This window comes from Bufo gargarizans, chromosome 11 (assembly GCF_014858855.1).
Source record: "Bufo gargarizans isolate SCDJY-AF-19 chromosome 11, ASM1485885v1, whole genome shotgun sequence".
In the NCBI taxonomy this organism is placed as follows: domain Eukaryota; kingdom Metazoa; phylum Chordata; class Amphibia; order Anura; family Bufonidae; genus Bufo; species Bufo gargarizans.
Genome location: NC_058090.1, coordinates 90,969,771 through 90,994,846, shown reverse-complemented (window position 1 = coordinate 90,994,846; position 25,076 = coordinate 90,969,771). Strand labels below are relative to the sequence as shown.

General features: G+C 42.1%; 1 protein-coding gene across 2 annotated transcripts; it reads right to left on the bottom strand.

Annotated features, from left to right (window-relative positions):
• Nucleotides 1-5,094: 5,094 nt before the first annotated feature.
• Nucleotides 5,095-22,493, bottom strand: LOC122922166 (SLAM family member 5-like). Of its 2 annotated transcripts, XM_044272674.1 has the most exons (5): nt 22,406-22,493; nt 18,876-19,193; nt 13,244-13,561; nt 12,818-12,913; nt 11,315-12,250 (listed from the first exon to the last, which is right to left on the bottom strand). In XM_044272674.1, the coding sequence occupies exons 1-4, from the start codon at nt 22,464-22,466 to the stop codon at nt 12,825-12,827; spliced, it is 786 nt and encodes a 261-aa protein (XP_044128609.1). In that variant the 5' UTR covers nt 22,467-22,493; the 3' UTR covers nt 11,315-12,250; nt 12,818-12,824. The 2 variants fall into 2 exon arrangements, with proteins under 2 accessions (XP_044128611.1, XP_044128609.1); XM_044272676.1 differs by lacking the exons at nt 11,315-12,250; nt 12,818-12,913; nt 13,244-13,561 and adding an exon at nt 5,095-5,232.
• Between the last annotated feature and the right edge of the window lie 2,583 nt (nt 22,494-25,076).

The window sequence follows — 25,076 nt, the reverse complement described above, 5'->3', positions numbered from 1 at the left end:
GTGAGTGAGGGCCGTGGCCGCATGGCACACGCAGGCTGGGGCGCAACTCGCAAGGAAGTGAAAGGTTCATTTTTCCACCCTCCCCTTCTCTGCGCAGGGTACGCCCTAAGGAAGCCGCTTGGTCTGCCTTATTTCAGCCCTGGCCCTGGTGATGGAGGCCTCTTGTCTCAGTGATGTAGGTCCTGGTGAAGTCTCTGTTTTTCCCTGGAGTTCGGTCCAGGTTTTAGGAGTGACTGAGGAGTCAGGGTGGGAAGGTTGCTCCCGTGCTCCGTCCCGGGTGTTGTCTACCTGATCAGGTGGAGCTCAGTGCTTCTGATGAAAAGCAAAACTGAGTAGAGAGAGCAGAAGACATGTTTGTGGTCTGAGGAGAAAGACCCTGAGCCTGAGATCATCACTGTACAAAGTCATAGAGGTAGACCCATCTCAGACATTGGTGGAACATCCGTCCATAGGACATGCCATCAGTGTCAGATAGGTGGAGGTCCCAACTATGGAATCTTCTCCTATCTCCAGGGACTTCAAAATGAACATTTGACCTGGGTGCAAAGCACTGAACTATGAGTTTTTGTCCTGACATGGAGGATCTTTAACCCTTTCCCAAACAGTGGCGTACATGTAAGGCGCTGGCAGTGACTTTAAAGATGGTGCCCCCCCCCCCCCGCGGTTAATGACTTTTAAGACATCAGAAGCCGTCGTTAAACATGACAACGGCATCTGGATGCGCTAAAACCCTAAGGTGCACGCTTCCAGCAAGGATCTGTGGAGCCTGATTGATTGTGCGACAGCTTTAGTCCTCCAGAATGAACAGAAGCTGCAGCACATTAGTTCCTATGGAGCCCCCTGTGGCAGGGTTCCTTAGGAAGATATGGGGGTCATTTATTTTAGACGCCGTCTTACTCACCTTGTAATGGCGCTTAAGTTATGTAGATGCATCGCATCCACCGCTGGCCTAACTCTACGTCAGCTCCTTTGCTGGTGTAGATTTAGATAATTTTCTACGCCATTTTCGAAAATTGTAAGTGAGATGAGCAGGAAGGTCCGCTTCCCCGTCCACACCACACCCACAGTTTTTTTTTTTAACTGTTTATACGGTGTGGATGGGGAAGTAGTCACGGATTCGCCCGCAAATCCCGTTTGCAACCAAATCTGTGAGAGATATACACCAAAAATTGGCGTATATATTCATAAATGACCCCCATAGTGTATTTTTCATACATCCCAATGCTAATGCATTGGAGTCTAAGACAAGCAGCCTGATGATTGCTAAAGTGTTATAAAATAATAAAAAAAAATAAAAAATTATATATAAAAATTCTAATCACTCCCCCTTTCCCCAAAATGTAAATAAAAATATATAAACAATAAAAAAAGACACGTCATGGGTATCGCCGCGTGAGAAAATGCCCATACTATTAAAATATAAGAATATTTTTCCTATTTGGCAAATGGTGAAACAGAAAAAAAAAGTCAAAATGGCCGATTTACCATTTTTAGCTTGCTTCACCTCCCACAATTTTTTTTTATAAAAAGTCTTACACATCCCAAAATGGTATAAATGAAAAGTACAGACCGCCCTGCAAAAAAACGGAGCCCTCAAACAGCTCCGTACACATAACTACAAGAAGTTTTTAGGGGTCAAAATATGGTGATGGAATTAAAAAAGTTAGTTTTTATTTCCAGTATGAAAATGCAAGAAAAACGACAAATATGTGGTATCGCCGTCATTCTACTGACCTGGAGAGTGAAAGTAACCAGTCAGTTTTACCGTATAGGAAAAGACGCGGAATAACGTTTTCGTTTTTTTTAATTTCACCCCATTCAGAATTTTTTGTCCAGCTCCGCACTACATTGTATGCAACATGAAAGGGTAGAATTAGGAAAGTGCAAAAAAAAATAAAAAAATTAAACGGCCATGTAAATTGAAAAATAAAAAAGTTATGGCCCCAAAAGTGAAAAGCAAAAACTAAAAAAATGAAAATACCACCTTCTGATTGCTAGGGATGAGCGAATTTCATATTTTGAAATTCGTTTTCGGTTTGGGTTGTGGTATTTACTGAATTGCGTTATGGAGTCCGTTACCACGGACCATAACGCAATTCCATGACGGGAGGTATTCCGTTATTCATTCCGTCATAATAGAAGTCTATGGGCTGCATAACGGATCTGACAGGAGAAGACTCCAGCATAACGTAAAACCGGACGGATCCGTTATGCAGGCCATAGACTTCTATTATGACGGAATGAATAACGGAATGCCTCCCGCCATGGAATTGCGTTATGGTCCGTGGTAACGGAACCGAAAACAAATGTTAAAATCTGAAATTGGCTCGTCCCTAGTTGCTGCCTTTGGACGGTACATGTTAAGCCCTGGAGGATTCCGCTCCCTGATAGCAGGTGTACGTCTGCTTGTGTGACTCCGTCTCACTGTAATATTATATCTTATATTAATATATACGCATACGTTTTATATTCTGCAGCACGGCCTGCGGACTGAAGAAGAGCTTTGGGCACAATCTCCAGAAATATATAGGATCTATGTAGAAGAAGCTTCTGTTTTCAGTCTCCTCACGGGAAATCATTGGGAAGACCATCTCCCAGGATTAGCATTTTTTTAATGATTGTAGTCATACTCACTTTTACCACAAGAGGGCGACAAACAGAAATCCCATTGAAACCTATAGTAAATGTATTGGTTTATTATTGCATTTATGACATTTCTCGCCTTGCATTATCTTGGTCGCTTGTCCTATCGCTTATCCTTTGCTTCTTCTATGCCGTTTAATAAAGTTTGGCAAAGTGCTGCATGTGTCCTAGAATCCTAGTTATTTCTACCCCCCCCCCCCCCATTCTCTAATATAGTACTCAGCTTTTGGCCTCATGCACACGACTGTATTTTTGGTCCATGTCCGATCCTCATTTTCTGAAGATCACACACTGAGGGTCCATTCACACGTCCGCAAATGGATCCGCATCCGTTCCGCAATATCGGGAACGGGTGCGGACTCATTCATTCTCTATGGGGCTGGAAGAGATGCAGAGAGCACACGATGTGCTCTCTGCATCCGCATTTCCGGATCGCGGCCCCGAACGTCCGGACCGCGGCTCTTTAAAAAAAATAGAACATGCCCTATTCTTGTCCACAATTGCGGACAAGAATAGGCAGCTCTATGGGGGGTGCCGGTCGGGTGTATTGCGGATCCACAATTTGCGCAATACACTAAGGACGTGTGAATGGACCCTTACCTTCCATTTTTTGCGTTCGGTATACGGTCCGTATACGGAACCATTCATTTCAATGGTTCCGCAAATAAAATTGAATGTACTCTGTATGCATTCCATTTCCATATTTCCATTTTTCCATTCTGTTGAAAGATAGAACATGTCCTATTATTGCCCGCAAATCATGTTCCGTGGCTCCATTCAAGTGAACGAGTCCGCAAAAAAAACGGAACACATCCGTATGTCTTCCGTATCCGTTCAGTTTTTGCGGAACCATCTATTGAAAATGTTATGCCCAGCCCAATTTTTTCTATGGAATTACTGTATACTGTGTATGCCATACGGAAAAACGGAATGGAAAAACGGAACAGAAACGGAAACACAACGGAAACAAAAAACTGAACAACAGATCTGTGAAAAAACGGCCCGCAAAACACTGAAATAGCCATACGGTCGTGTGAAAGAGGCCTTAGGCCTCTTTCACACTACCGTTTTTTTTTCCGTTTTGCGGGACGCTTTTTGGGTTCCGTATACAGTCCATATACGGAGCCATTAATTTCAATGGGTCCGCAAAAAAAACGGAATGTACTCCATATGCATTCCGTTTTCGTGTTTCAGTATCTGCGTTCCGTGCAAAGATAGAACATGTCCTATATTTGGCCGGAAATCACGTTCCGTGGCTCCATTAAAGTCAATAGGTCCGCAAAAAAAAAACGGAATGCATACGGAAATGCATCCGTATGTCTTTCGTATCCGTTCCGTTTTTTGCGGAACCATCTATTGAAAATGTTATGCCCAGCCCAATTGTAATTACTGTATGCTGTATATGCCATACGGAAAAACGGAAACACAACGGAAACAAAAAATAGGATTTGTGAAAAACAGCCGGCAAAACACATTCATTTCAATGGGTCCGCCCAAAAAATGGAATGTACTCCGTATGCATTACATTTCCGTATTTCCGTTTTTCCGTTTAAATATAGAACATGTCCTATTATTGCCTGCAAATCACGTTCCGTGGCTCCATTCAAGCCAATGGGGCTGTAAAAAAACCTGAACGGATACAGAATGCATCTTATGTTTTCCGTATCCGTTCCATTTTTGCGAAACCAACTATTGAAAATGGTATGCCCAGCCCAATTTTTCAAAGTAATTACTGTCTACTGTATATGCCATGCTTCCGTTTTCGATCCGCAAAAAACGGAATGGCAAAATGGAACGGAAACACTACTGAAACAAAAAACAGAAAAACGAATCAGTTTAAAACGGACCGCAAAACACTGAAAAAGCCATACGGTCGTGTAAAAGAGGCCTTACTCTTTCATTTCTATGGGTCCGAGTGCTGTTCGCATCTGTACAGCCGAGCTGCAAATTAGAGGACCTGACCTATTCTTGTCCACAGAATAGACTTTTTTGCAGAGGATTCCGTGAAAATTGCATATACACACAGACTGCATCCGTATTTTGCGTATCCGTCATTTGAGGACCACAGGGTGCCTTAGAGAGACTTGAATTCTTAGAACGCAAAAGGGTGCTGTGGAGGCTCAAGGTCTAAAGCACTCCAGCTGTTGTAAAACTACAGCTCCCAGCATGCTCCATTCACTTCCGTGGGATTTCCAAGAACAGTCAAGCAAGTGTGCATTCTGGAAGTCGTACTTCGACCACAGCTGGAGCACCGGAGGCTGATGATCCCTTCTATAGATAAAGAACAGTCAAGTGCCCCAAACATAGGACATGTCCCGTCTTGGCACAGTTTAGCTTCCACACATGGATTGGCTCCATTGACCTCTATAACATGAGATGGAATCTACCCCCAGGTAGATCCACAAATATGACTTATGAAGAAACATCTTGGAGTTGGAGAGATGATAGATTGCCAAGATCATCTAATGTAACCTTCAAGTAATCTTTATTTCCATATTCCATAGATATTGGTAGAAAACGAGAAGGACCTTATTCTTCTTTAGCTTAAGGTCTGCATCTTCAGATCTGTATACCGTAAACGATATTATCCTGCAAAATAAAATAAGACTTTGATGGTTGATACCATAACATTACGGGATTAACCTAAAACATGGGGACACCACTAGCTGGTTCTTCCATGTTCTTCTGCTCTCAACCATCTGATTGGAGGGATTAAAAATGTATAATTGACCTGGGTGTGGATTATTCCCTACTTAAGCCACTTGTTCAGTAACACTGAGGCAGCTCTGAGGGACAAATGTATGCTTGTATGCCTTTAGAAATGAACATATTATAGTCTACAGACACAGGTAAATCAGATCTGCATTGGGTTACAGCTCTGATTTAGCTGGACCAAAAACTCAATACCTCAAAGAAAATCTGGGTCGGTGGTCTACTCTTCTACTAAGAGCCGAGCCATATATGGCCTGGAGGAATGGTACCATAATGTTACGGAGAAAATCAATTCTTGTAAATAAAACCAATTAGTCACCACTAGAGATGAGCGAATCGAAGTTGACGAAGTGGAATTCGATCCAAATTTTAGGAAAAATTCGAATTTCCTCACACTTCGTGGTAACGAATCACATTTTTTCCTAAAAAAGCTGCTGCACGTGTGATGACATGGAGCAAGGAACTCTGGGAAGGCGGGATCACCCATAATGCCATGCATGCTTTATGTTCTAAAGCATTTTTGGCTTGTATTAGTGGGAAAAAATGCTTATTAGCCATTGTGTGGTGAAGTGCTAAAATTACAGCCCTTTTTGTCGTGTATTAGTGGCAAAAGTAAAATATATTTGCCGTTCAGCGGTGCAGTTATATGTACGGTGACGTCAACACAAACTTACTGCTGACACCCTCTCCGCTGTGTCGGGAGGCTCTACTTGTATAAGTGTTTAATAGAACAGTTTCTGTAGACATCTATGTGGAATCGGCTGATGACGGTGTAAAAGGAGTGCGCTTCTTCTTGGCGCTAACATCGACCTGTAAGACTGAGTTCATACTTGAGTTATTTGGTCAGTTTTGGCCCCGTAATTGCCCAAATAAATTAAGTGTTCAGTGATTCTAAGAGCGACACCTTTCATCTACATGTCATACGGACTCACAGTATTATATCACTACCACAGCAGATTCCCTATACGTGTTACTGCAAGGCACAGTGTTCTACACCACTATACAGGCTCTCTGCAACCAGGAAATAGCCATTTTTTAACGTGTTTCACCGCGAATAAACTCGGATCGAACCACATTCTTTCAAAAAATTTGGCTAACTGGTCACCACCTGCGGGTGCCACAATGTTTTTCTGCCCTCAGCCACCTGCTTGGAAGGATGGAAGATTTATGATTGACCTGGATGTTGAGGTCTAGAAACTCAGGTAATCAGATCCGTATTGAGTTATAGCTCTTATGTAGTACAGTTTTCCAACATAATTATGAATCAGAAAGTCAAAACCTCAAATATAATTCTGGTCAGTGCTTCTCTCTTCTACTAAGAGCCTCTTCATATGTGGCAGCCATCAGCAATTATAAGGCAGTGATATTGATTGATCACCAGGCATCACTATGATCAGCCTGTCTCCGTGTAACCCACAAAAGGAAACAAAATTATCAAACTTTGAACCCATTGAGAAGTCTACAGAAAGGTCAGAATAGGATTCATACACAATGTGTTTGCCTTCTGGTGCTAGTGAACACCACTTCTTACCATGGGGGCAGCAGGTCTTGGGGCTTGTTAGTCCCGTCTACATTCTAAGAGAACAACGAGGGACCTGCTCAGAAGAGATCCTCATGCAGGTCCTCACCACACATTAAAATGAAGGATGTTGCCAATTTGATCTGGCCATTGCTTTCAAGGTGCCCATAGTCACACTCTCTATTTTTCTAGTCAGGTACAGTCTTAACCCCCTCTATAATAAAACCATATTACACAGACTGTTTTTATGTTCTGAAGATGTATAATCTAGAAGAAAAGAACAAAACATAAGACAAAAATAAGTTCAAACAACAAATTTTGAGATTTAAAGTCTTCTCCGCTTTTGTCCATGGGCTGTGTCTAGTGTTGAGTCTTAATTACGTGACTGGGGGTAAGCTGCAATATCTATCAGAGCCCATGGACTATAGAGACATCTCTGTAAAAAGATGCAGATTCTAGATGAACTACACAAGCCAATAGGATAGTAAATGGGTGAGTGGCTGGCTGAAGAGGAGTCAGAAGATGGATGGAGCTATTGGAGGTGGAAATATCTAGAAACATGTTTGAGGAAGACATGGGGTTAGTAAAAAAAATCATTGAAAAACAGCAGTCAATGTGCACTCACAAGGGCCAAAGAAATGAAGCGTTAGGAAGTTTTTTTTTTTGACAGGTTTCTCACACTGGAAGACTTTCCCGTATGATGGCATATCACTACGGTATATCATCATTTTCTGATTGTGGAGGTCCAACCTCTAGAACTTTATTCAATTTTAAGACAGTTTTTCGCATAAACGTTGGCACTATTTTCCACAAAGGTTTGACAAATATTGCTACTTGGTTCAGTGATAACACTGATGCTGTTTTTGGAAAATTAGAAGAACTTTATCATCTACGGTAATTTTAGATGCTTATAAAAAAAATTCGCTTACAACACTTTCTTTCCAACTATAAAACATCCAGTCAAATCTTTATTTATTTTTTGTGTACTGCAACAGTGATCATCCTATTTTAATATTTTAAAATAATTCTTCCTTTCACAGATGTGACACAGAGCTTAAAAAATCAATATAGACTATTCATATTTTAAAAAACTTTTAGATTTACAAATTAAAGAATCAAAGTTAAAACAAAAAATACAAAAAATCTCACCTCTAGTGATTAACATTGTCCTATTACTAAATTAAGTTTTTCTATTGAAAATGGCCCAGTAATATCTCCCAGAATCCTGAGCTGTAACATTGTCTATGGCAAGACGAGTGATATTTGCTTCTGATCGAGAAGCAGAATTTCTGTGACACATCATTCAGTGCCTTTAGGGAGGCGTGTGACTGGATCCAAATGTATTCTGCAGCAGGATAACGACCCCAAACATGCAGCCAATGTCATTAAGAACTATCTTCATCGTAAAAAGGAACAAGGAGTACTGAAAATGATGATATGGCCACTACAGAACCGTGATCTCAACACCATAGAGTCTATCTTGAATTACCTGATAACACAGGAGGATTTGAGCAAGCCTACATCCACAGAAGATCTGTGGTTAGTTCTCCAGGATGTTTGGAACAACCTCCCTGCTGAGTTTTTTCAAAAACTGTCTGCAAGTGTACCTAGAAGAAATGATGATGTTTTGAAGGCAAAGGGTGGTCACACCAAAATATATATAAATAAAAACCTAATAAAAATACTTTTGTAAATTCTCACCTTGAATTAAGATGATCATTTTCAAATTCAGCATGTTCCAGAGTAGAAGAATCTCTCAGTGTTTAGAGATGTCTTGAAGACAAGTCATACGCACCCTGTATCCTTCTCATATATATTTTTGCTGTGTATGCCTTTTTTCAGATATATTTTATTGGTGTGTTTTATTGCCATTTATTTTCTTTTACTGTTGGGGTGGTTTGTCCACTCAGTGACGGGTTGTGGTGCAGGATGTGAACAGCCCGAATGCTATGTGTGCTAATTGTTAAGTTTAGGCATGGCTGGACCATGTCAGTCATATCTCCATGGCCATAGTTGGCAAATAGGGAAGTCTGCCCTGGCCTTATGAGTAAAAAAGGCCACAAGGCAGTGGGGACTGGTGTGAGCTTAGTGCTCCTCAGACAAGAGCAGCAGAGAAACAGAGGAGCACACAGTTCAGACTGCTGATAAAGTGTGGACCAAGTTATCCTGATCAAAGCTATCAAGATACCACCAGTCTACCCAATGGTGCCACTGGTAGACTGCAGAGAGGGATGAATGGGTGGCAGAAAGAGGTGGTGGAGATGGTTGTGCTTAGAAAAGAAACTGAGGGTATCCCTCTGGGGTCATACTATTGCAATACACCCCCCATATCAACTAAGGCTGACTGTTTCTACTGCACCAGGACAGTACCTTTGACATGTAATTAAGATCTTCATCATCTGCCTTATTCTTGGCTTTCAAACCCATAAAATAGACCCTAGTGGCAAGTGACTCCATATAGGGTTGTCTTCTGTTGATCCTTTGGGTTGGCTTATTTTAGTTCCCAAACACATGGCGCAATAGAAAATCCTCTAGTACTTTGCTTGGCTAGTCCAATCCAGATAGATGAGATAGCTAGCTAGCAGCACTATGCTCAAGGCAATGCTATAAAGGTATATGTGGGGGGCACACCACAGGCACCTCAATGCTGAACTCTTCACAGACAAGCAAATAAAAAGAAAATGGCGGCACTCCAGCATGCAAACAAGGTATAACTTTATTCAGCCATACAGATGTAACATTTCAGCGATGCCTATTTCAAGGAGTCCAGTGATGTCAGCAGTGAGTTCAAATAGAGCACACACTATACAAGTGACCTCATAAGTAATCAATAAGCATAAAATATTGTAATAGAAATAGTATACAGTCATGTGAAAAAATTAGGACACCCTTTGAAAGCATGTGGTTTTTTGTAACATTTTTAATAAAAGGTTATTTCATCTCCGTTTCAACAATACAGAGAGATTAAAGTAATCCGACTAAACAAAGAAAACTGAAGAAAAGTCTTTTCAAGATCTTCTGTAAATGTCATTCTACAAAAATGCCTATTCTAACTGAGGAAAAAGATAGGACACCCTTGCCCCTAATAGCGAGTGTTACCTCCTTTGGCTGAAATAACTGCAGTGAGACGGTTCTTGTAGCCATCTACCAGTCTTCGACATCGGTCTGAGGAAATTTTACCCCACTCCTCAATGCAGAACTTTTTCAGCTGTGAGATGTTTGAGGGGTTTCTTGCACGTACAGCCCTTTTCAAGTCACCCCACAGCATCTCAATGGGATTCAAATCTGGACTTTGACTTGGCCATTCCAGGACTCTCCATTTCTTCTTTTTCAGCCAATCTTTGGTTGATTTACTAGTATGTTTTGGGTCATTGTCATGTTGCATGGTCCAGTTCCGCTTCAGCTTTAATTTTCTAACTGATGGTCTCACATGTTCTTCAAGCACCTTCTGATACACAGTAGAATTCATCGTGGATTCTATGATGGTGAGCTGACCAGGTCCTGCTGCAGCAAAGCAGCCCCAAACCATGACACTTCCACCTCCATGCTTCACAGTTGGTATGAGGTTCTTTTCTTGGAATGCTGTGTTTGGTTTACGCCAAACATGTCCTCTGCTGTTGTGTCCAAATAATTCAATTTTGGACTCATCTGTCCAAAGAACATTATTCCAGAAGTCCTGGTCTTTGTCAACTTTATGTCTGGCAAATGTCAGTCTGGCCTCGATGTTTCTCTTGGAAAGCAAAGGTTTCCTCCTTGCACACCTCCCATGCAAGTTAAACTTGTACAGTCTCTTTCTGATTGTAGAGGCATGTACTTCTACATCAACAGTAGCCAGAGCCTGCTGTAGTTCTCGAGATGACACTTTAGGGTTTTTGGAGACCTCTTTTAGCATCTTGCGGTCTGCTCTTGGGGTGAACTTGCTGGGGCGACCAGTCCTGGGCATGTTGGCAGTTGTTTTGAAAGCCCTCCACTTGTAGACTATCTTCCGGACAGTGGAATGGCTGATTTCAAAATCTTTTGAGATCTTTTTAAATCCCTTCCCAGACTCATAGGCTGCTACAATCTTTTTTCTGAAGTCCTCTGACAGCTCTTTTGCTCTCACCATGGTGCTTACTCTCACTTCAACAGTTAGGAGCACACCAAACTAAATGTCTGAGGTTTAAATAGGGCAAGCCTCATTCAACATGCAGAGTAACGATCTACTAATTATGTGCACCTGGTGTGATATACCTGTGTGAGATCTGAGCCAATTTAAGAGGGAATACATGTGAGGGTGTCCTATCTTTTTCCTCAGTTAGAATAGGCATTTTTGTAGAATGACATTTACAGAAGATCTTGAAAAGACTTTTCTTCAGTTTTCTTTGTTTAGTTGGATTACTTTAATCTCTCTGTATTGTTGAAACGGAGATGAAATAACCTTTTATTAAAAATGTTACAAAAAACCACATGCTTTCAAAGGGTGTCCTAATTTTTTCACATGACTGTACATAGGGGATACATGTACCAACCACATGACAAACACATACAGTGTACAGGGTATTCCAATCTACATGCACCCAGATCCAGCTTAGTGTAATGTACTTCAGAACTGGCACCATCTAACAAAGGTCCATATTATTATGTAATTATCATAAATGACCTCACTCAGCTCTACCAACATTCCCATTTTTTGACCACTGTCCTTCAAGCAAGTCCTCAAAAGGCATATGAAATGGGGAAATCTGCATACTAGGACATTTCCAGGCTGTTTTTTTGGGCATTTTATATTTTAGAAGGCGTACCTTTACATAAACTGAAGAAGAGCCATCGTTCTCATTAGACAGCCTAAGGTGCAAGTGCTGGTTATTATTGGAACATGCCTGTAGGTCGATGGCTGGATTCTGATAAGAATTCTCTATTAGAGACTAGCTTTTTCAGAATTTTTCCAAAATTCTAAAATTAAACTGATTCCAAAGTTAGGGGTTCACTTTAATTGGACATATGAACGTCCAAGCCCATTCATTATAATTCTTCTTCCTTTAATTGCCAATAGTCCCCCTTTCCCTACCTGTAGAATCTCTATAAATGTTCAGAAACCCCCAGAAACATAAGGAAGGAATGGAAGGAGGGAGCTGCAGCTGCAGAATCTCTCCCTCAGTGACTGAATGCTGTGAGAGGGGAGGAGGAGCTGCAAGTTAGAGACGTGTCATTGGCTAAGAGCCTATAGCACAGCTTTTCGTGGGCATAGAGAGAACATTTTCATAGGAATGGGCAGAGAAGGAGAAAGCCCCAAAAGCTGTGGTTTACACAGCAATTCTGGAGATCGATGGTCCAAGGTTCAGAATTTTGAAGGTCAACATATTCTATCTCCATTTTCTGATCATGGAAGTGATGTTTCTGAGGAATTAGAGAAGAAAAATACTGAGAACATGAATTTGAGCAACATCTAAAAATTGACCTCAATGGGAGAAGTATCTGGTATCATCTCCTACTGAGGGACCTCATTACTGTCATGTCTGACATCCAGGTATGATTAAGTTTAGGGTGTATAACACAGGTCCTGGACTGATTGAGCATGGGTGGTGATCTGTGCAGTATCTTCTACTCACGACTCCTGCAATCTACATTCTAATGTATAAACTAGGGAGTGTAGCCGGATCTGACACAGATGTCTTCTCATAGGTATGGAGATTGGATTACAAGCTTGGATGTCAACAAAGTCAGTGCCTCTGGTCCCCCTTCCGTAGTGGCTAGCAAAGATTCATCATGACCCAAAAATTATCTTATTGATTCTGTTGGAATATTTGTGTCATGCCCCACCCCTGCAGAGCCAAAACTGGGCATAATACAATATATCAGATTGTTCTGGAATGTTCCTGTAATGTTTCCAAGAATTTGGGGATTTATTTTACATAAAATCTGAGAATCATGGTGATAACATTCATTAATAAATAAGGGCATTACCTGCGTATTAGCGATAACAATGGGCTAGGCATATGAAGAACAGGGATATGCTTAGGAAAGCGCCTGTCAGGCTGGACCTCAGAGACAAATAACATCCTAGAGACATGTGAGAGATAGAATTATACAATCTGTAAAATGGGAGAAAAGACCTAAGAAAACGTTTAGAAGACATGTACTTTCCCCTTTATTCAGGAACCATAGAAGTCAATATTTTGTCTATGAACAGCATCACTTCTTGCCAATGGCTGTGTCTGGTACTGCAACTCAGCTCCATTAACCTAAATGTACTATCAGACACAGCCCATGGACAAGAGTGGCCCTGACAGATAGCAAATGGTATTTTAATGGCTGTCATTATGGGGGTGTGGCCTGTATTCATGGGCGGATATGCTTTACATATGTATATAGAGAAATATATAATGTTACCTCTCCCATGTGTCCTGTTAGTTCCTGCATTATTAGGTACCGCACAGAACGGTTCTAATTGGACAGAAACATTCTTCTGGTCTGCGGGGTTCTGGACTATACACATGATTTCCATGTCCAGGTGGTCCGGTAGTAGCGATATCTCGATGGTGCTTCCATTATTATCTATACGCTGATACTCAGAGTTCCTCCTACTGTTTTTCCAAGTATAGAAAAAATCTGATGTGACCGATGGGACAGAACAATGGAGGGTAAAATTGCATTGCTCTCTGGTGTTTTTATTCAATTTAGACCATATGGTCGGAGACGGGACAGGTTCTGTAATCAGAAAATGGTGCAACCCTGGTTAAGTAAATTTGCGGTAGGAGAATATAATTCTGTTTAATCTCTATGTCCATCCATGGCAAGAATAAAACTAAAATTATTTTACACAATAAACCATAAATATAATTTGTCTGCAATACCATGCCTGACCACACGGTGTGCTGTTAGCAGAAGGAAGCTATTTTAGGAACATTTAGTAAAATAGCCTAATGCTCCATCTAGTGGTAGAATAAAAAAAAGCAGTAATTTGAAAAATGTTCTACATTTTAAGGGTCCCTCTTTTTTTTGTTCCATGAAACTAGATGTATAGCATCTGGTTTAGCTTACAGATAAGGAAATATTAGAATTAAGTGGTTGTTTATTCACAGTGACCCCTTTTTCAAATGAAGCTAGCCTGACAACTATTTGATCGGCTTGGATGGCTGTGGGCAGCTGCATCCAGTCATACATTTTTACAGCAGTGGCCACTACTGGTAAAATGTAGTATTACACGGTGCCCATTCCTAGGATTTGCTTACACTATAATCTGTAGACATGCCGGGTCCTCCAGAGCAAATACTCCTCTTTGCTTGCAGCTGTCTGTTCTACTTAACAGAGGGGAGTCCTGAGTCGATGTCCTTCCTCTATGACAACCATAAATTCAAAGAGACAACCCCATTTTTAACTGAAGCTATTCTGATTCCTGACGATCATTTGATTGGCTTTGATCACCATGGGAAGCTGCATCCACACATACATTTTCCCTGCAGTGGCCACTACTGGGGACCTGTGGTAGTACATGGTGCCATTCAAACAAATTGCTTACCTTATAATACCTACTCTAAATATTTTTCATATTAATATTTTGCTATAATCTACAATGTGTAGCGGCAAATCCCATCTCTAGGACATATGTTTACTTCCAGTCGATGATAATGTGTCCTGTTCATGTGGTGGGCTGTCACTGTTATATTGGTGTTTGACTGTGAGGTGGTTGCCATGCAGACTGGTTGCCGGTGGCAACGTGTTGTTGGCAGTTTGCATGTGCACTTCCCCTTTAAGGTTTGCCTCCCTGCTGTTTGGTGAGCAAGGGGTTAATCTTCTCGCTAGTGGGGGATTAAGGTGTTTCCTGGGTGTGGCCGTAGGCTTGATATATACCTGTGGTTTGCTGGCTAGGTGCAGTTGTACTACAGCCTTGCTTGGTGTTGGAGCTTTTCTCCTTGCCTGGGTGTTCCAGCCCAGTCCTTGAGGGGCCACCTTATGGAACATAAATTGTCCTCCCTTATGTACCCTCCATGTACCTTTACCCTCACTTGTTGTATGTGTGCTGTGGGTTTATGTTCTGGGTGTGTGAAGCGTTTTGTTGGTTGTTACATGTCTGGGTTGTTGGTGTTGGTCCCTGCTTGTAAGCTATTTGTCACCCGGTATGTTGATACCTCCGGAAGGGGGCTGGTTTCCCGGAGGGGTGAACCATAAGTCTGGATACAGTGCTGCCTGGGGCTGCCGTGCACCTTGCTGTATGGTGTCCAGGCAGTATCAGGAGTGCTGGATATCTGTGTGTGTTGTTTTGTACGGTGTCCTATTTGGTGTGTGGGCACTTGTACTTATGCACGAGTTCCAGTCGTGGTGGCAGCGGCAGGTAAGTGTATTTATGGTGTTCTTACCTGCCGACTCTGTTGCTGTATTCAGTTGTCCACTTTTCCGTGCAACCAGGCCTGTGGAGACTCTGGTTCATCTGTGTTTTCGATGAACCTGGTTGCCTCTTGTCCCTGTCTCCTAACTTCAGGGTTCTGAGGTTTCCAGTGTATAGGCCCTCCAGTGTATGGTTTCCCCCACTCCCCACCGTGACCTGGGTACATGGGTGCTCAACTCATTTAAGGAACAGCTCTGCTAAGTAAACTGTAGCAGACCAGTGTGTCTAACATATCATCAAGATAAGACATGAGCGAATCGAAGTTGACGAAATGGAATTCTATCTGAATTTCAGGAAAAATTTGATTCACACTGAAGCCGAATTTCATTGCGCTTCTTGGTAATGAAATCAATTTTTTTTCCTAAAAATGCCACTGCACGTGTGAGGACATGAAGAAAGGAACTCTGGTAAGGTGGGATCACCCACATTGACATGCATGCATGCAGCCAATCAGCAGCCACCCAGCCCTGTGATGTCAGAACCGTATAAATAGCGGCAGCCATCTTAGATTCTGCCATTCACCAGTGTACCGAGTACAGGGAGAGACGTCAGCAGGCGCTAGGGACAATGTAGGGAAAGATTATTCAAGCTGTAGGGAAAGGATAGGGAGGAATCATTCCACAGCATTTATGTAGAACAGGGTTCAGTAGAGGATCTTACAGCCTTGGTAATAGGAACAATCCTATTACACCTTGCTGCACTGACTAGGGATCAAAATTGCCATTATACAGCTCTGTAATTCCAGCAAACCGTTCTTGTTATTGGGGTGCAAGTGCTGTGTGATACAGCCATTAACAGGGTTTATTACAAATAAATATTTCTACATCTTATTTGGCCTTGTGCAGTACAGTTATATGTTCTAAAGCATTTTTTGTTTTTTATTAGTGGAAAGAAAAGGGCTTATTAGTCGTTGTATGGTGAAGTGCGAATATAACAGCCCTTTTTGTTGTGTATTAGTGGAAAAACCAAAATATATTTGCCGTTTAGCGGTGCAGTTACTGTGTGTTAGCGGAAAAAGAAAATATATATTTTCTGCTCAGTGGTTTAGTTATCTGTGGTAAAGCCTTTTGTGACGTGTATTATCGGAAAAATGAAATGTATATAGTATTTGCCACTCAGCGGTTTCCTAACCTCCAGACTCTGTCATTGTGCCACTCTGTGGTCTGCTCATGCTGCTGCCACCTCCAGACTCTGTCATTATGCCACTCTGTGGTCTGCTCATGCTGCTGCCACCTCCACACTCTGTCATTGTGCCACTCTACGGCCTTCTAATGCTGCTATCACCTCAACACTCTGTAATTGTGCCACTCTGTGGTCTGCTAATGCTGCTTTCACCTCCACACTCTGTCATTGTGCCACTCTGTGGCCTCCTTATGCTGCTGCTGCCTCCAGGCTCTGTCTTTGTACCACTCTGTTGCCTCCTCATGCTGCTGCCACCTCACCACTATGTCATAGGGCCACTCTGTGGACTTCTCAAGCTGTTCCCACCCTCCCCACTTCATGACTGGGCCACTATTTTGCCTTTCGGCCTGGCTGACATTATCATTTATTTGACCCTTCTTCTGATCTGTCAGAGGGCAGGAAAAATGAGACGTACAACTGATCCTGTCTGTGTAGCAGCTGTAAGGCTTGTATGGTCCCATCAGAATCGGCTTGTGATTTGGTAGTCAAAAGCAGGAGTGGGTAGAAAACACAGAAGACATGCAAATATACCATTCACGTGTCATCTCTGTTTTAGATTTACTCCTGGTTTTTTTGGGCATTAATAATACTGATGGATTACTGACCAAATGCTGGCCGAGTGAAGGCGGATGCTCCACAGACAGGATCGGTTTTTTGTGGGTTATTGTCCTCATGGATCAGAGGGAGGGCAAAATAATCAGTGACTTTAATACAAACTTACTGCTGACACCCTCTCCACTCTGTCGGGGGGAAATACTTGTATAAGTGTTTAATAGAACAGGTTCTGTAGACATCAGGAGTGCACTTCTTCTTGGCGCTAACATCGACCTGTAAGGCTGAGTTCATTCTTGAGTTATTTGGTCAGTTTTGGCCCAGTGACTGTCTAGCAACAAAAAAGGACAGGTGCACTCTGCGATCTTCCTAAGCCCTCAAACTGATGTTAAAATTGAGAGATTAGCAAACATGTCCCATCAGGAGGACATGTCTGAGCCCGAGCACCGCGCCAAGGTTTCTCGGGTCCTAACACTTACCTACCTGAGCCGTATGGGCAATACCAGGGGCCAGTGGGCGAATTACAGGAGTGTGATGACTGACTCGCAGACACCTCACCAGTTACCTCCAGCATGTAACCATGCTAGCAATGGGAGGAGGGAGGAGTCTGCGAGTCCCACTCAAGACTGGCTGGTATGGCCCAGGCTTCACAGGTGCACCTAAATGTAGCCTGTAGATGGAAAACAGGCACATTTAAATTGGAGTTTATACACCTCCATATACAAGCAAACTAACAGAAATAGCGTGGTGTTCAACAGGCAGGAAATGCTCAAACCCACATGCAGTTATCCACATATATACAGAGGAGCAAATCCTGCACTTGTGGCCCGTTGCTAATGGCGATCCCTAGCAAAAATGCATACAGTGGAGGATGCCCGCAGCGGACCCGAGCTACTTGAGAAACCTTGACGCGGTGCTTGGGCTCAGACATGTCCTTGGTGTGGGACATGTTTGCTAATCTCTCAATTTTAACATCAGCTTGAGGGCTTAGGAAGATCTTAGAGTGCACCTGTCCTTGTTGTTCCTAGATTGTTATATTGGTTCTCACATCCACATAATTGCTACCTTGTGTAGGATGTTTATTGTGGTACTTGTGGTCCACTGCGGGCAACCTCCACTGTATGCATTTTTGCTGGGGAATGCCATTAGCAATGGGCCACAAGTGCAGGATCTGCTCCCCTGGGTATAGATGCACAACAGCATATGGGTTTCAGCACTTCCTGCCTAACGCCACGCTATTCTTATTAGTTTGGCCCCGTGACTGCCCAAATAAGTGACGTGTGCAGTGATTCTAAGAGCGATGCCTGTCATCTGCATTTCACTACCACAGCAGACTCCCTATGCGTGTTACTGCAAGGCACAATGTTCTACACCGGAGTTCCCCAACTCCAGTCCTCAGGGCCCACCTACCAGTCAGGATTTGAGAATATCCCACAGAATGAACACCTGTGGTAAGTCCTGAGGCATTAACACTAATTATATCACCTGCTCAATACTAAGGAAATCCTAAAAACATGACTCGTAGGTGGGCCCTAAGGACTGGAGTTAAGGAACACTGTTCTACACCACTATAGAGGTTCTCTGCAGCCAGGAAATAGCCATTTTTTAACACAATTTGCCACAAATAAATTTGTGTCGAACCAAATTTTTTCTAAAAAATCCGGTGAATCACATTTTTGAAAAATTCACTCATCTCTAATCAAGATAGATTTTAGCCCTGGATGTAAACAATGAAGTACCCTCCTGAATTGAACCAAAAAAGCAAACGTTTAAGTTCTAAAACTGGACTATTCCTTTAACGCTAATTAGTATTTATGAGGTTTATTTTAATTATTCATGAGTCTGATTACCATTCTGGTTTCAGACTGTACAGTGACTGCCACAACACCCACATGAACCTACCGTACACAGTGAGGATAAACGCCGACCTGCGTATCTGTTTGCTGATGAGTATGATCTCGGCGCAGTATTTCCCAGCATCCCTCAGGGTGAGATCTTTGAGGATGATGGTCCTTCCATGACTTAAAGTTCTAAGACGGTTCTTGAATTGGTTACTGTACATCGAAATTGACATATTTCCAACTTCTACCACTTTAACAGTTCTGCTGTCAGTTGTAAATTTCCATACGATTTCTTCCACAGGAAGTGGGAGGTGCAGTTGGATGGACAGTTCTACTGAGCGGTTCACCAGACCGATGACCTGAACTGGCATCTGATCGGCTACAGGCAAACATAAAAAGGACGACATTTCAATTAATATTTTTTCATCTGGGACATCTCTAGCTGGGTATACTGGCTGATAACTATGGTGACCACCAGGGACTACAGAGTATCCATCTTTGTCAAGGTCCTAAATGGCCTGAAATATGTCTTGTTATTGAGAAGTATAGACAGTCGGGGAGTATTATTGTGTAGCTTAGCAGATTTTCTATTTGGGGATCTGAGGAAGCTTGGTGACCACTCATGTGGGAGTTTGAAGGGGTTTTCTTGACCCAGAGGCACCTATCAGTCCTGTCTAACAAATTCTAACTTACCTACAGAAGAAAGTTTCCAATATACCTACTGTCTCAAAGCTGCGTGGATCCGCCACTGTGGAGCCAGGTCAAGTGAGGCTCCTCGCTTTCAAAATCTTATGTCCAATGTCATGTCCTGCAGTCTGAACACCAGTCTGGTCTGGTCTATGGACAGGCATGTCACTTCCACCCGTCAGATGATTCAGAAGTTGTTGCATGCGCCAGGGAGACAATTAGTTCTATCCCTGTGCACTGTACCTCCCCGTCCTGGGCTGCAGAAGAAATGTACCTGTCCATAGACCAGGCCGGAAACCTAGTGTTCAGAATGAAGGACATAACTTTGGAGGATTTATGATTTCAAAAGGGAGGCCCGGGTTCCAGAGAGGTCGATCCAGGTAACTTCAAGACAGGAAGCATTTTGGAAAAGTTCTTCGGCAGGCAAGTTTTGATTAGTTAACGTGGCTTGATGGGTCGTCTTGGGTCCCAGAAAACCCCCTTAACCCATTGAGGACATAGCAATTGTCTGTTTTTGCATTTACATTTTTTGACTCTCGGCTCTCCTTGAGCCATAACTTTTTTATTTTTCTGTTCACAAACCTGTATGAAGGCTTGCTTTTTCTTGCAGGACAAGTTGTACTTTCTATATGAAAAATATTTTTTCTTACTTTCCTCCTTTTATCATCAAGTGCAACTCATAAAGCGAAACATACGGTATATAGTTTTTCTTTTGTTTTGATGCTGAATATTTTAATATGTTAATACTTTAAAACTTTGAAAAGAATTACCGGTAATTTCTTTTTTAGCATCGCCATATCCTCACTACATAACTTTTTTTTATAGTTACCTTGCTGTGTGAGGGCTCATTTTTTTGTGGAGTGATCTGTAGTCTTTATTGATACCATTTTAGAGTATGTATGACTTTTTTATGACTTTTTATTATTAATTTTTTTTAGGAGGTGAAATGACCAAAAACCAGTGAATTGGCCGTTTTCATTTTTTTTTTTTTGCATTAAGACGTTCACCGTACAGGATAAATAGTTTTATACTTTAATAGTTTGGGTTTTTTGTGACATGAAAATTTTCATTATGTTTTGTTTTATATGGGGAAAGGGGGAGAATTTGAATTTATATTTTTTTACTTATATATTTTTTTACTTATTTTAAGTCCTCCAATGGGACTTGAACCTACATTTGTCCAATCGCTTCTCCCCAGACTATAATGAATTAACATTGCAGTCTATAGGAGATTCAATACATTTCTATGGAGCCCTCATGGAAATGTATTACTGTGGTAGCCTCAAGTCTTCCTAAGGCTCAAGGCTACCAAAGAGAATGAACAGCTTCCCCGATCATGTGGGGGAGCTGTTTGTAGAATTCCCAGGGAAAGCCACCTCAGATGCCATAGTCATAACTAATCATGATATCTAAGAGGTTAAATGTCTGTGTTTGGTGTTATTACCGGTCGCAGACATCGCCTCCAGGTGTCTGCTATGTAAAACAGCAGAGACCTGGCAGTCATGGCGCCCACTCTGCTCCGAGTGTAGACATCCGCCATACATGGCAGGGCTAAATCCTATTACTAGTTCACTGCCAATCTGGTCTTGGTCTGAAACGATCAAGGTAATTAATGATTGACTGGTTGCTAAGGACATTATGTCTGACAATTCATATCAAAGCACATGGTTGTGAGGCAGTGTGATCCTAGCAACTGGACAGCTTGGCATCAGTCATCTTAACAGGCCTTATGAATCAGATTTTACACTCAGAATACTAAGGTGGTGGACTTTTTTACATTTGGACGTAATTTCCTCAAATTACTTACCAGACAAGCTCTACTACCCAAACTACCCAGAATGTAATGTTACTATCATCCCTTTAAGAATAGTTTTGGGGACCCTGTCTAGCCTAAGAGACGTTATACATAATCCTGCTACACTACCAGTGATTATCTAGAATAAAACACCGGTGGTCTGTAAGGACTTCTGCTCTTGTCTTTACTATAGTAACTAAAACAGCGCCACCCTTGCCTATGTGGCTGTGTCTGGTACTGCAGCTCACTAGACTGATATGCAATACCAGATACAGCCATAATGGACACTTTAGGGAAGTGGCTATGACACTCTAGCAGAGTCATGATGCTCTTGTTCTGCTGATTGGTGGGGGCCCCAGGGGTCGGATTAAGAAAAAGTCTTAAATGTTATATAACATTTTTCAGATTTTGGTTCAAAGGAAAATCTTAACGCTACCTGTAAATTCCCCAAAGAGTGACACAAAGAGAAACTGCTGTGGTCCTGTTTCGATGAGAAATGCAACTAACATCAACATGACTGACCACCCCACATCCTGTATTTTCTGACCAGATTATAGCAAAATTTTCAAAAGTTTCCTCTTGGTCTTCTCAATGCAGAACATGGACTACCTGAAGGTCCAAGAAGGACCCAGAAATGAGGCCTCTATGTTGGCTACAGAGATGCAACCCTGGGACTACAGACCTCAGATACATCTACTATGGAACAACTGTAATGCCCTCTTCAACCAGCAGGGGGCAAGTAAGAGTAATACAGAACAGTTGGGATACTGTCGCATTAAGAGCTTCAAATCAGTCTACATAGCTCTAGTAGTGATGTAGCAGAGTTGTTCAAGGCTGTCCCTTTTTTTGCACGCTTTGATAAGGCGAGGGCTACACGGTGACTTATCAAGATCACAATAGGGAGGTGGATTCAGAGAGGATTCAGCTCTACTACCCCTACCCGAGTGTCATATACCGAGTGTCTGTTTTTTACATTATTTTGTGATGCCTACAGATATCCAGTAGCAGTGCTGAATTTATCATTGACCTTTTGTCCCATATACAACTTAATTACAAAACCAGTTCTACTACTTCAGAAAAGTAATAAAAGTAATACTAAAGCCACTTACCTGAAGCCAGGAGAAGGACGGCCGCCATCACAGACAGTAGTCCCGGGGCTCTGTGCAGCATCTTCACACTACGATGAGAAGACGTGTAATGCAGGCGTACTTCCCTCCCTGGTCTAAAGAACACAGGACATAACCACCTCTTCTCAGACATGTGGTCTGTGACATTATTTTAACCACATTATGGCTTCACTGACCAAAAAATCATAAAGATATTCCGGGGAAAGCCAGGTTCCAACCAATCCTCAACCCTATAGCCCCCACTGGAATTATCATCCTACTTCCCAAGACTAGTAAGAAGCATATTATGACTTATCCCTTTTTTGAGTAGCTACATAAGGAAGCAGGTTTGCCTTTCTGTGTCTTTAAAGTTGGGTGACCTAAGGGATCAAAATAACTACCACTGTGGTTGTCACAAAGTATATCGAGAATATCATAGTTCCATAGTTAATAAGGTTGAAAAAACACATAAGTCCATCAAGGTCAACCAAGGGATAGGTGGGGACGTGAATCTCAGAAGGAATTCATCTAGACCCTTTTTAAAATTGTCCACTGTTCCTGCTGTGACCACGTCCAGAGGTAGTCTATTCCACAAGCGAAGAAGCCTTGAAGCCTCTGGAGACTGAACTTTTTCTTCTCCAGTCGGAGGCAGTGCCCTCTTGTCTTTTGAGGGCATTTTACACGGACCAGCTTTTCGACATATTTTTTGTATGGCCCATTTATCTTCTTGTACAGGTTAATCATGTCCTCCCTTAGACGTCTCTTCTCAAGACTAAATAAATTAAATTCTTTTAATTTTTCTTCAGAACTAAGTGGCCCTGAGTGGAACACAGTCTGTGGCATTCAACTTTGGGACATCTGAGGCTGAGATATTTCATGGTCCACATCTGTGGCTGGCATTTAAAGGACATGTCTGACAGGCAAGTCTATGGGCATCGGTGGCTACCAGTAATGAGGCATTTGTGGCTTATGGGGGTATCTGAGTTGTGTCAAGCTCTTGTGCCAGGAACTTAAGGAGGATAAGACTTTTCAAAGGCACACACTTATGGCAAGGGTAAGGTCTACAGGAGGAGGCCATGCCCTTCACAATGTATGGCACTGAGTGACAAAACAAAAAGGCAACTCTAACCAGAGTGCAGGATGAGAGGCCTTTATTTCTTAAAGAAACTAGTAAAGTGGAACACCGCCTCTACCTTAATACATAAGGTATATTAGTGCCTCAAATTCCCTGCATTGACTTTCATAGAAGATTTCTGTCTGCAGCCACCACCAGAGGGAGCTCAGGAGCTTACTGTATACATTGTACTCAATAATAACACAGTATGTAGTAAGCTCCCCCTAGTGATAGATGAAGGTACTTAATAACGGTAAGTCTTTGCAGGGGGTTTGGAACTCTGCAACATAAAAACTTACCCTGAGCCTCCTATTACTATAAATATATTTTAGGAGAATAATTAGCACAGACGGAGGGGGCTTGGGGCCAGGGTCCAATTTCTTCTTCTCCAGTGGTTATGATTATGTTGTTCATTTTGTACTCATACGCATGGAGGGTTACACCTGTACGATGGTAAACATATTGCTGAGAAGCAGATCCTTCCTGTTTGAGGTGGGTGTTATTTTTAAGAAAAATGTTCCTACTGACCAGGTATTGAGGGGGGCGAAAGCAATAGTGACATACTGCAATTGTAAGAACGAGGAGGCTCTAGCTTCCTGTGGTTTTCATGATGTATTAGACCAGCTCACAGCTTCCTGACACTTGGTTTACTGATGACCAAGAAGCAAGAACAAAGGGTAATGTTTCATATGAAGAAGTTACAACCATTAGTGTAGCAATTAGAAAAGTGCTGCTCTCACCTGCTCCTTCTCTGCTGTGACCACCTGGATGCGGATGACTTGAAATCCAAATGAAATGCAAAATCCATCTCAATCTCGCAGAGGTAAAAACCGGTACTTTATTGAAGCGGTATAGAAATACATCCAGGAAAAACAATCTTAGTCTACGCGTTTCGGGCTACATCGTGTATTAAAAACATAACCATATTTAGCAATATATCGGAGATGGAAAGCATATCCCAAATATCTTATCGCCTTACAATTGTAAGATTAAATCCAATCTTTTATTCGGGTGCTCAGCTGAAAGATCCAAAAGGATTCCCTATTCGGGAGTTTTCTCCTCTCGTAGGTGCTTTAACCCTCTCAATCCCGATCAACATGCCGGACGTGTCCCCATCGTGGAAAACCGCAAAGAGTAAGCTGGCCGCAGACACTCCGCGGCCTCCATGGTGCGGCACGTCCGAGATGTGCTTGCGTATTCTCAACTTAATAGCATTAGTGGTGCAACCTACATACTGTAAGTTGTAATTAAATATACTGCATACGTGGTATTGCAGTTACGGTAAACTTTTATTGGAAAGACCTTCCTGTTAGGTCCTGGCTACCATGGTATGGTCGAGGCATGCACATTTATTATGTCCACATTTATAACTGCCTTTTGTTCTTAACCAATTAGGTTGTGATATTTTTCTATCTGCTGCATTCATTTGTATCTGAGTAAGGGCGTACATTTTTGGTAGCCCGAAACGCGTAGACTAAGATTGTTTTTCCTGAATGTATTTCCATACCGCTTCAATAAAGTATCGGTTTTTACTTCTACGAGATTGAGCTGGATTTTGCC